This window comes from Netta rufina (assembly GCF_964035555.1).
Source record: "Netta rufina genome assembly, chromosome: 5".
NCBI classification, from domain to species: Eukaryota; Metazoa; Chordata; class Aves; order Anseriformes; family Anatidae; genus Netta; species Netta rufina.
Window position 1 is genome coordinate 34,353,487 of NC_140128.1, and position 12,865 is coordinate 34,366,351.

Genomic DNA, 12,865 nt, shown 5'->3' on the forward strand with positions numbered 1-12,865 from the left:
TCCAACCCAAACCATTCTATGATAAGATTTTTTTTTCTCCTTTTTAAAATAATTGCTAACATTTTGTTTTAACTGCTTTATCTGTCATAGAGCTGATGTTTTTAATTGTATTTTAGTACAATTTCTTAATTTTCTTGTATGGGTAGAATTTTTTTTGAAATTCCATTACTTCCTTCCCCAAATCACCTTTTTCTTGTGCAAGAAATTTAATTCAGATTAGAAATGGATGTTACATTTTATTAAGATTTGTTTTCTTCTGATTTTTGTTCTGTTTTGTCTTAGCGCACACAACACAATTTACTCAACCAGGCTGGTCATACTTGCAAGTTGACGGACACCTGGAAGGAGGTGGCAGTTTTGTAGCTCTGACAGATGGCCTAGGAAACCTTACCATCATAATTGAAACTATGGTAATGTGCATCAGCAATTACAACAAAGTAGGGTAGACAAAGGGAACATTTTATTAAAAAGAGCCTGTTTGGTTTTACGTAGCTTAATACCTGTGATTATGTTATATGATACTTTTGTAGCTTTGTTAGACAGGCTACTACAAATTGTTTTTTCTATCTAAACTTTGTATATAACTTCTATATCACAAATTAGCCTTAATGTCATAACATACCATGGGAGAAAATTAAATCTGTGTAGTTTTCTTAAAGCAGTATTCCCAATAAAATTAAGTTTGTATAATAACAATCATCATTAAGTTAATGAAATAAATAGTTGCAAGTTGATCGTGTTGTTTTTTCTAAGTTAAATCTATCCAGTTTTTCATGAGTATTGGCATTTGATGCATTCTAGTAATGTATGGTCCTTCTGTTATTTTTTTCTTCAGACTCATAATCACTCTCAATGTATCAGGCCTCCACTGCCTCATTTCAATGTGTCACCTCAGAGAGCAACTTTCTACCTCAGAGGGTCTTTTGTAAGTAGATGTTGAATAACCTTTGTAACCTTTGTTTACTCTTGCAAGGTGAATAGCTATTGAGAGATAAATGCACACAAGGTAATATAGTTGGGTAGCAAGAGATCAAAATTCTTGACCTCCAGTACTATAGGCTGTTATATACCTGTCAAAGTTTTAAACATTCTACTTCTGCTTTCACCATAACATGTAATATCATAGCTGAATTTGTACAGTTACTACCCTCCCGGTCTAATAATACGTATATTGAAGAAAAAATTCCCAGGAACAGATACACAGTTGGATTTTTATTTAGGATTTATTTCAAGACTGAGTGCTTTGAGCTTCTGATATAGGTTGTCTGGCTAGCATGGTTATGATCTCATGACCTTTCTAGTTGTCATCAGTTCCTTTCCAGGAAAATAACTGCAGCTGACTGTATAATGTGGGTTTATCGACATAAAATCTACAAAAATATAAAGTACGTTATGGCTAGCAGAATAGAGGGGTGACTGCTAATGAGATCAACAGCTCTAAAATAACAGAAGTTATACACCCATAAAGGATTGATGTTTCTTGAGGTCAATATTGGAGTTGTGTGGTGTTTTTTTCTTAATTTTGTTACATTTCATTGTAGTATTTGGTGGAAACCCTTCAAGTGTGGTATTCAAGGCTTGATTTTGAATCTGCGAACTCTATTTTATTCAAGCAACTCCAACCTTTAGATGTAAGTTAATTAGTTTTATTTATCTTTTGTATTATTATGTTTAAGAAATGGAAGTGCAAAAAAGATGCTTTTTTTTTGTTTTGCAATGTAGGATTTTGAAGTAAAAAGAATCACATAAGGCAATCTAAGGTAACTTGTACTTGGCTCTTCAGAGAGAAGTTTGATGGTATTCAGTGTGTGTTCATAAAGATAATCGCTGAGTAGGCTGGTGATGCAGTTTGTTTTGTAGGGCTGAAACATTACTGCTTTCTTGTAGATATATACTTTGAAAGTAATAAAATTAAGTGATCCCATTGTGATGCATGTGGATGTCCTTTTCCATTTTCTGGACTACCTTACTGAATTTTCAGCCTGTGGTTTTGAAATGCAATAAAATGTCAGTATAGTAGAACCGAGCGTCATTTGTTAAACCTAACTTTATTCATGCTCATACACTGGGTGTTAGCGTTATTCCGGATATTCCAGCACTGAAGTTCCTGCTGTAGAAGGATTTGCAAGGTGGTAGTTGTAGTATTCCTCTGGCCTGAAGGTGATAACATTCTAATTTTTTGGCTTCTCCGCCCACATTCATTGTCGAACTTTTGGGATATGTGTGTTCACTGGGTGTATTTAGAAGAAATCTTTTTGAGAAAAGAGCCTCTGTTGGGATAGCTTTTTGTACTACTCAAAGCATTAAGAATGTATTTGGGACATACATCGCAAACTTAATTTTTTTTTTAAAGTACTTCCTCAAACTGGTTAATGTTAAAGTAACTTTTCTCGAAAACAGAGCACTGTGCCTAATACGACTTAAGTACTTCCCACAACAGGATGTTCCCAGCAGTTTCTCTGTAACTCCTGATGTTTTTCCCTGTTGCTGAAACTTCTTGCCTTTGATGCCTGAACTGTATAATTAAGCTCTGTTTGACTATAGCTTTACTAGCTGTATACAAACTTACTTCGAGGTAATGAGGAGTTTGGGGGAAGTAGTTTTCAAAAATAATTTGGAGATATTAAACACCGAGGCAAGAAGATAAGATTTTTGCCTCAAATCAACCTTTAGAGAATATCCTTTAACTCAGAAACTTGGGTATTTTGTAATTTAGTTTTGATTTTTTGCAGCTTGAGCTTTATTTAATTTCAGGTCTGGAGGGGAAGCTTTTCTATAGACCTAGACGTGGATGAAGTCTATACTTTAACCACACTCAAGACAGGGCGGAAATGTAGTTGTCCAGAGCCTCCCCCACCTCAGCCCTTTCCTTCAAATTACAAAGATGATTTCAATATTCGTAAGTCAGAATTCTCTGTTGAAAAACTTCATTTATGCACAGGATACAGTCTCAATGTAGAAAGGCCATAACTGTGGTATTTGAGTCCTCTGGTCTGGGAGGTATGAAGTAATTTAAATGTGTTTTGTTTTTGCTTATTTATTCCAGTTTCTCTGTTAACTTACAGGTGTATACCTCACTTGTAAGGAAATATATTTAATTCTAGCTCTTAATTGGGTGGCTGCTACAGTTCTTTGATGCAAAAGATACAGCTCAAATATACTGAACTAGTTTTTGTGAAGAAAGATAGAAGGTAATTTACTTTGTTCATGTGATTATGAAAACTGGCCTACTTCCAAAACTTCAGTTTTTGGAGTCTGTACTTTGATAGAGTAAGAAGTCTGGAGAATATCTTCAGAGGAAACTTCTGAAAGCAAGAGTGAGTAGACAGAACAAAAATAATGTTTTGGTTTTCATATGCATTTTATTCTCTGAACAGGTAATCCACCTTTCAGCGAAGCTCCAAATTTTGCAGATCAGACAGGTGTATTTGAGTACTTCATAAATGGTTCTGACCCAGGAGATCATGTTTTCACACTCCGACAGGTGGTAGTTCAGCGACCCATCACTTGGGTTTCTGATGCAGACCAGACCATCAGTATCATAGGAAATTTTCATTGGTATGTAAACACTATTTTTGGTGATATCTGGGGAAAATGTCATCCTTACCAGTGTGGGTTATGATTAATCGATCTATTTCAAACTTAATTTCTCTTGCACAGCAAGTCTGTGCATTCAGGCTATCTGTAGATGTGTAGAAATGATAACTGACAGACTTTCTTAAGTCATTGAACCCTTCTCGGATCTCTTGCCAATGCTAATAGTTCAGGTCAACTTTATCTTTGTCTAAATAAGTCCTGAAAACATCCAAGGATGGATATTCCACCTCATCTCTAAGTAACATGGCCCAGTGCTCCACTATATTGGAGAAAATTTTTCCTAAACTCATGCTGGACATACTTGTTCATGCTGTTATTTGAGAAAAACGGACATGGGAAGACCAACTCAAAATATCAGTATCACACAAGCAGAATGCTAATTTTGAAGTGAACACTAGTTTTTGTATGTTTTTCAAATAGGACAAAAAAATAACTCAGTGTAAATTACTTAATCTTATACTGTGCTGCTTGATTTTTAGTGACTTGATCAATTTCATGTCAGTGAGATAATTCAGGAGATAGTGCAGTTTTTAATTGTTGTAGACTGCCATCTTCTGAGCAGTTCCTAGAATTGTGTGGATTTGATTCACCTTCTGCTTAAAACGGTTTTGTTTCTGGGTAGATGCAACTGAGATTTCCCAGTCTCATAAGAGTATGATTATGATTACAGTTCTTTCTAGGAGCTATGATGGCAGTAATTTGTAATGGAACAGCATATTTTAGCATAATGTTAATTAAAATTAAAAAAATATTTGGGAAAGAGCCTGTTAGATAATTAGCTTAGTACTAGTGATAAACCTAATGCTTAAGATTTTTTTTGTTTAATTTGGAAGAGTCTAGCTTAAATTTTTGGTATGTTTTTTAAAATAGCCATTTTGTCTGTTCTTTCACTGTGGTGAGATCAGTGTTCAACCAAATGCTTTTTCATAACATACATCAAACTTACTTCTGACTGTGACAAGTGATCAAATCACTTTGCTCTGAAGCCTGAAAACATACCGCTATCTTGTAGCTGGAGATCTTTCATTTACTTTCTGCAGCCTTTTGTTAAGTAAAGCCTTGTATTCCCCTTATCAGCTCCCCCTCATTGAGTAGGTCATATTTAACGTACTCTTAAATTACTATACTGAAATCCCTAGGAATCTTCCTATTTTTTTTTTCATTCTGGTTCCACTTCTTTGAGTTCTTATCTTATTTTCAAAACAAACTTGCTTCTTGAATACTCACCAGGTTACTGAAGTTTTACACACCTGTGATGTTTTGTAATGAAAATCTTCAATTTCAGGCCCTTTGATTTGCTTGCTTTGTCTCCAGTTTAAGCCTGGGTAGATATTTTCAACCGTTATTGTACACTATAAAAATAAATATTGAACTAATCTTGCTCTGAATTTCTCTATGGGAAGATGTTTGACTTCAGTCATCAATAGCAGTTTATTATGATTAAAGTTGAGGATTCTTTAGTTTTAGTTTGGATTTTAATCTTGTGCTTGTGAAAGTTCTGTATTTCTACTCCTAAATTTAAATTTTGCTCTTGTTATGCTGAGCCTAGCTATATCCTATAAATATTACTATTTAACTCTCACTGATTCCAATATTATAATATCTTGAGCAGGATGTGGGAGTCTTTTGTTTAATACATAGGGAGGCAAGAAAGAAATCTCACACAGTTTGTGTAATGAATGTCTATCCAAGAACCTGATACTTTTAATAACATTGTATTAGAATGAAATATGAGACTCTTCTTTTATGTAAGATCTGAGAAGACGACTTCCTGAAATAGGTATCCTTAATGATTTCTGTCAGCTGAGCTTGAGGACATTGAGTGTTTTTCTATGTTTAGTAAATAACTGAATAATTGGAAACTTCCTAAATACATGACTTTGTAGCTGTATCTATATTCACAACAGTTTATTGGAAGTCGATTCAGATATGGGATGTAGAAATGTAACTTGCTGAACGTTCATTAATAGAAATAATTTTTTACTTCTAAGAAGCTAGTGCTGCAACTCGGGTAAATTTTCTAAGTGCTATTTGATTGTTCTGGTATTCCTTTGCTTAATGGTAGATACTTTTTTTTTCCTTTGCAGCTGTCATTACATGTAAAACCTGATGCTTTACAGTTGAGATGAAGTATTGGCTCAGGAAAAAAATCAAGTAATTTCAACCTATCTGAACTATCTGAACTTTCTGTTTTAAAAAAAATTGTTCTGCATGTTGGGCAAGAGGTCTGAGTTTCCTAAGACCTGGCCTATATGTTAAAAATGTTAGAGAAATTAAGTTAAAATTCTAACAGAATGTGGTAGTATTGCCTTGAAACTTGGGTTTGATTGGTATCTAAAAGCAACTTCCATTTTTGTAAGCCCGAAAGCTTTACTGTGGACAACACAAACCTTTTGTGGAACAGATTTTAACATGTTGGCAATACACTTAGGTTTGTTGTTGGTCTATTAAAAGAAATATTCATACTGAGAAAATTTGTGAACTCACAGGTGGAAACAACCAGTCCTGACAAGTCATCAGTGAAGATGAATCTGTGTCTCTCACACCCTTAGGTCCCAATTAGGATGCCTAAATCTTTTCTCAAGAAGGTTGCTGTACTATGTAGGGAGTACTCTATCTACTGCCTGCTCAAAAAAAATCCATTTTTTTCTCATTTAAAAAAAAAAAAACACACTTAACTGCTCTTACAGGGTGAATCTGACAGTCACTTGTGACATCTACATAGAAAAGCAAGATGATGGGGGTGTGTTTATTGCTGGAAGAGTTGACAATGGTGGGATATACGTTCGTCGTACGAAAGGAGTTTTCTTCTGGGTTTATGCAGATGGCACCTACAGAGTCACTGGTGACTTAGGTAAGCAGCCATTTAGTAAAAGCAGATGCTGATGTATGGACATCGACTGTGCTTAATGTTTTTATTAAGGTAATCATTCAGTTTTTGTTACTCATCTGCCATCACTTGACCCACTATGCTGTAATGATGGTCATATTTCTTATGCAAGCAAGAGCATCTGAACATTAATAGGCATTCCATTTCTTGTTCTCAGGTTTCATCAGCAGAAGATAGTCAGAAAGCTATTTTATAATAGCAAATGCAAATTATTTTGCTTTTCATAAATACTCTGATTCAGTGTTACAGAAAGGTTTGTTTTGTGTTCTTCTGCTACGCCTAGGAAGAAATAGTTTCTGACTCAAATGCAACTTCTAAATCTACAGTACATCTCATGCGAAGATAGCCTATAGTGATGAATTTCACACTGCACTAGGCCTTAAAAATATCTCCTATTCTATTTGATGGCTTTAGTTTTCCACTTCTTATTTTTTCTTCACCATGGTTAGGTATGGTAACATAGGCATTCTGTTACCTTCTCTTAATGCATTGTTGTTCCTTAGGGAAACTTCGCAATGTGTAACTGCACAACTTAAGTTCATCTCTGTGTAAAAACATGCTTGTGTTTAGAATGGACTGTGGTCCGTTCTATTGTTAAGATATATCAGCATTACTTAAAGAATAGTTTTTCCTAGTTGAGGGGATTTTGATTAATGACCTAATTATTTCAGATGGGGACACTTATTAGGCTGTATAACTTTTTCTCCACATCTATTTTCAGTGATTTTTATATTTTTCTGGAAGGGAGCCTGAATATTAAATTAACTTGCAGCTAAAACTGCCTGTTGAATAATCGAAGATTCTACTTCTAGTGCTTAGGTTTGTTTTTTTCTAAGGTCTCTTAACCAGGTGTCAATCATGCCTGATTTCTTCTTAGTTTAAATTTTGGCCTAGAACTCAGCAATATGATGTGGCATCTCAAATCCTCTGAATTCATAAAGTTCTAATATGTAAACAAGGAGATCTGTAGAACAAATAGAGCAATAATTACTCTCATACTTTGTCAACCTGTATTCTGAGTAGAGGGAGTCTGTATTTCAGGCCAAATAGCATTGGAGGTTTCAGAAGAGAAAAGGTCTTGCCAAAATGGGGGAATGCACAGACAGTACAGAGTCTAGGTTATATATTAAGCCCTCCATGCTGCAAATGAAATTTTTAGATTTTTGGTCCTGAACATCTCTGAAAATGAGGTTTTCTTTTTTGCTAGTTTGGTATTTGTCTTGGCAAAAGGGTGAAATAGCACTTTGCTAACCTTAAGCATGTTTTTACAGCTGGAGAAGAAGTATTAATGAAGGGACTTTCTGGTGTCCGGGCCAATGCATGGCACACACTTACACTCAACATCCAGGTAAGGACATGGGCTAAAAAGCTAGAAAATCAGCTATGAAAATTCCAATACTAAATGGCTTAGACAAAACTATGCTCCTCTGCTGAGAGACTGTTTGCATTAGATTACTTATATAAAGCAACAAAAATATCTCTATTTGTTACTTTAAACCAATGTTGAAATACTATACCTCGTTCTGCTGCATATATTTTTAGAGAGGTCTTGAGAAACTGGAGAGGGCATAGAAGAGAACCAGAATCATGAGTTGAAAGCTGGTGATAGGATGGCTAGAGGCAAATGCTTTGCTTAATCTAATGAAAGGATCATGACCTGACTTCCTGTTCTAAAGACTCTACTAAACTAGTCTGCTTTATGAATCTGATTCCCATCAATTCTCTTTGAGTGCCAAGTCCTCATAGGTGGTGCCTCCTAAGGGCTTGGAACTGGGGAACTTGGTTGAGCAGCTATTCTTCTTTCCTGTACTGAGGAAGCATGGGTATTTTGCAGTAAAAATGGTCTGCAGTTGATTAGAAGCCTGTCTAAAGTATGTTTGTTTGTTTTTTTTTTTTGGTGTGTGTGTTTACCTTTTTGACCATAGTTACTTGGTGAGAAAACTGATATCAAACTTTATTTAAAATATACCTGTGCAATTAGCTGGAATTGATGTTGGTGCAAGTAACTCAAACGCTCTAAGCTCCTCTGCTGAGTGCCTAATTCCCTTGCCTAATATAACCTTCACAACTGCATGTGGCCTGAAATAATGAGGAAGTGTAAATCCTAGTTGAGGATATCTTGTACAGAAACAAACTGTCTTTGAGATTCAGTGTTAAGTCTTTCTCTCATGCTAAAATGTCAGTGAGTGTTAGAAGCTTTTTTTTTTCCCTTTTATTCTTTTGTACTGGGAGACAAAGAGATGCTCTTATCTGAGACATTCATTGAAATAGAAGTAATTTAGTTTTGTTTTTGTACACCCACATTTATGACAGTGACTGCTATCTGTAAAATAGACTAAGGTGCTTACTAACCTGAATGTGGTACTAAAGATGAGAGTAAACTATGTAAAGCACAAAACAATGACATTTGTTAATCTTAAAATTATGATGCTACAGACTTCCATCTGCGCTGTTAAAATATTTTGTGCTAAACATGCCTTTGAGGCAATAACAGAATTGTAGAGGCCTCAATACTGATCGTGTGAGAGCTCTCATATTGCTTTTTAGAAAGTATTCTTTGGTTTTACCTGTGTCTGTAATTATCCCTCAGATTAAGAAATATAGGTAAAATAGAATGCGTTTTTATTTTTTTTCTAACAAGTTAGTGGAGCATATTGGCAAGTTAAAATTTAACTTTTACTGAAACTGTTCTTAATTTTAATGGTAACATTATACTTGAAAGTTCTCTAATTCCCTCCTTTAAACTTAATGACTAAAATGCATCATTCTTTTCTTCTTTTGACTTTTTGCCTAATTGTGCAGAGTCAATGCCAGGTGTATTATATCCACAAAAGAACTGCTTTGTAGTTCCAGGTAGCTCTAGCTTTGCTAAGCCCTTCAAAACAGCTGGCTGTTTTAAGGGAATATGACACCAACACAAGAAGAAAACCAGTGTACCTTTGAGATTCTGCGGTGAGTTTGCAAGCTGCGAGTTGGGGAAAGATGAACCTTCTATATATGAACTGTAAAGGCATTAGATGTGTTTCACAGAGCTGATAAGCACTGTATGGTTCTATGTGATTATTTAGAAGTACCTCCGCGTGGAAAATGTATGAAACGGAGTTGAGAGTTCACCTGACACCTTTCAGGCTTGTCTCATCTTCCTTACAGGCTGTCTCAGTGTCAACACATTTGATTGCTGGATTTTACAAAGCTAACTTTCTTTCTGTTTTCTGACAGGGCGCTTCTGCCTCAGGGCTGTTAAATGGTTATCCACTCTGGGAGAATGTCACCATTTCTAAACCAAGTAACGGATGGGCTGCTATTGGAACTCGCTCATTTGAGTTTGCTCAGTTTGACAACTTTCATGTTGAAGCTAGCTGAGGTGGCTTTTGCATTTGGAGAATGCAGTTCTCATCTTTCTTTGAAGAAGAGACAGCTTAAACTTTGGGGACAACACTGTGATTGATCTGATGGAAAAGAACCTGAATCCTCATCTTATTTGTTAAAAGTTTACTTGACTAGTTATAAACATGACTAACTTTATCCCCTGGTTGCTATGGGATTTTTGCTCTTAGATTTCTGGGGGTGAACTTTAGTTCAAGGTAACAATGAAAACAACTTTGTGGATTTAAATCCTTTGAATAACAAGATCTTAACTTTCCAGCTCATTTTAAGATAACTTTGGAAGTTCGTATATGATAAAGGCTTTTCAAGCTGCATTTTTAACACTAACATGATTGTGTCCATTCCTTTCACTCTCGAAGAATTAAATGCCAGTGGCCCCATACTGTTGTAGGTTTATCATTTTCAGATTTCATTTAGATGAAGAATGTAATTTTCTGTGTTAAGAAAAAAGATGCTTTGCCTGTGTTTCTACTACAGTCTGAGGCTAGACATTACAATAAATACTCCAAATGTTTTTTATTACTTCTTCCAACTTACACTGCCAGCCTTAAAATATATCGTGTTTTCAGTGGAATGGAAATGTGCCGTACAAAGTGAACAGGCAATGCAGGATATGCCTTATTTCTCAACTACCTCCTTTGTCCAATGAAAGGATTGAAATAGATTAGAAGATACTGTAATTTGCAGTTCGTTATTGAAAGCTTTGTGTTTTTGTTTGCCTGCTGCAAAGAATAAAAATCCAGAATCCTGGATGCTGGCATTCAATGTCAGGTCATATATCGAAAAATGTCTTTTTGTTCCTAGAAGCCTTGGCATCCATCTCTCATTTGTGATGATCTAAAGCTTAGAACATAAAATAATTCAAGTATAACAATATGTTATGGAGTTGATTATATTATTCTAGCACAGAGGAGGTATGGATACTATCATGTACTTGCATTAAAGGTAACAGGGAAAAAAACATCCTTGCCCGTAAGACTTTGCAACCTGTTCATAAGGTAAGTGACAGCAGGTAGATACAGACAGAATTGCCTAGTGTGTCAGGCACTGGTGTTGACACAAGTGTCTGTTTTTAAACTTCGATGCATCAGGGAGTAAGATTCTGAAGGATCAGAAATGCAGTCTGAAAGGAGGGACTCTTTGATATTTCACATTTTTTTCCAAGTTACTGTGCTACAGGAAAAAAATCATTGTGACTATAATGAGCTAGTGAATGGGATTTTCATCAGCTGGCTTGTGAAGTTTTCTGTTCATTATTTAGAATGAAAATCTCTGTTGCCATAACAAAACATGCCTCCTGTGTCTGCTTTTCACATTCACATCTTATTTAATTGGCAAGCAAGTACTTCTGCAAACATGATAGGCCACTTGTATCTGAATAAGGCTATCTGAAGCAGGCAGTAACTTTGAGAATCTTGGAGATTCTTTTGAGAAACAGATTTGCAATGTACTTCAATTTATGCCGAATGTTACTTGGATCCATTCTATTTTGAAGGCTGTTTCTGGTAAGCATTGACTTTGGTCTTCAAAGCTGTCACCTAAGATAGAGTTAATGCAATAGAAATTATTACTAGAATTTTTTTTAGAAGTTTTTCTTCCAAGTCAGGTTTTGAAGAAGGAAGGGGCCCCAATTTCATCTCTAGTAAGTGGAGATGAAATTTTTTAGTTTTGTAAGAATTATACAGCTGGTTATGAATCATTCATAAGCGCAAATTTCATATGTGCAAGTAACCTTAAACAATGGTCTAAAGCACTGAAGTTTGAAATTCTTGTAGAAGGCTTCCAAATATTGTTTCTTTAAATGGGTTGAAAAATTAAAAAACTGTTTTCTACTTTAGTTTCATTCTAGTGGTTGAAGTGTGGATGCAAATCTGCTCATTACTTGCTTGATTTAAGAGGGGATGTCACTGGGAACTCCAGACGTGAAGGAATCTAATTTTAGGTCCTTATATTCAAATAATAACGAATACAAGAGAAAAAGTTAGTAGAATAAACTTATTTTACTTGTGATAGATTTCCCTAATAGGAAAATCTTGTGTGGGCTGCAGGCAATGTTTGTGTAAGATTAGCAACGAAGAAGTTATTCCAAAGGAGTTGTCCATTTTTTAGTACCTTTTAATGCACTAGTATAATAAACTACTGTTGTTATTTTGTGTACTAATCACAGTGTATTTTGTCACTGGAAATGTTGATTATTTTTTCTAATCTTAATTTATTAATGTTAGAGGATTAAACTGTTATGAACCGAGTAAGTGATTTAATGGTGATATAATGTTATGCATCCTTATGTCTGTAATTCTTCACCCTTCAGCAGGCTGTAATATGCTTGGTAATAACAAGCTGTCAGGTCTTTCATTGAGGGGTAGATTTATGTTGTTGATTATAAATACTAATCATTCCAAATGGACAAATAAAGCACTTAAAAACCCTTTATTTGTGCAGAATGCTTCTGTAAATGGGTCTTGGTATCCTCCAGTAAGGAAGCTGACAGGTTTTTCATTGTAATTCCTGGTAAAGATGCTTGGCATTAGGTTAATTTGGTTGGAACAGTTTTTCTGATACTGAATAGCCAAACATTCCTCATTAACAAATAACCTCAAAATCCATATACATCAGGACTTACTTATAGTGCTCAATATACATTTTTCCTTATGTCTGTTGTGTGGATTTTTTCTGCTGAGTTTTTTTCATTTAGTTAAGGGAATTAAATTGAATTTAAGGGCCGTTCATGCAAAACTGCTGAGTACTAAGGCATTGTGAACTTTAGCTGGAAGTCTCTTTATAGGTATAGAAGTAGACAGTGCTGTGCAGGTATATTTTAAAGTTTAAATGAGGCTTCTTTACCTTGAATTTCTTTTTAATTTAACTTCAATTCCAGCTCTGTGCCATCCCCACCCCTCCACTTCCTTTAACTTAAGAGTTCAACTTTAAAAGGGGAGGACAATTCCATTGAGCTAGTCATGTTTTCCAGGCAATCATGCCAGTAGATAC

The 12,865-nt window shown here is 35.2% G+C and overlaps 1 protein-coding gene across 1 annotated transcript in view; it reads left to right on the forward strand.

The window, feature by feature from the left end:
• Positions 1-12,276, forward strand: part of GALC (galactosylceramidase) — a 40,644-nt gene extending 28,368 nt beyond the window's left edge. The window contains exons 10-17 of the mRNA XM_084287196.1: positions 283-410; positions 836-925; positions 1,542-1,631; positions 2,755-2,899; positions 3,378-3,558; positions 6,288-6,451; positions 7,759-7,835; positions 9,707-12,276. Coding sequence (XP_084143322.1) covers positions 283-410; positions 836-925; positions 1,542-1,631; positions 2,755-2,899; positions 3,378-3,558; positions 6,288-6,451; positions 7,759-7,835; positions 9,707-9,850 — 1,019 coding nt within the window. The 3' untranslated portion in view covers positions 9,851-12,276. The remainder of the gene's footprint in view (positions 1-282; positions 411-835; positions 926-1,541; positions 1,632-2,754; positions 2,900-3,377; positions 3,559-6,287; positions 6,452-7,758; positions 7,836-9,706) is intronic.
• The last annotated feature ends 589 nt before the right edge of the window (positions 12,277-12,865 follow it).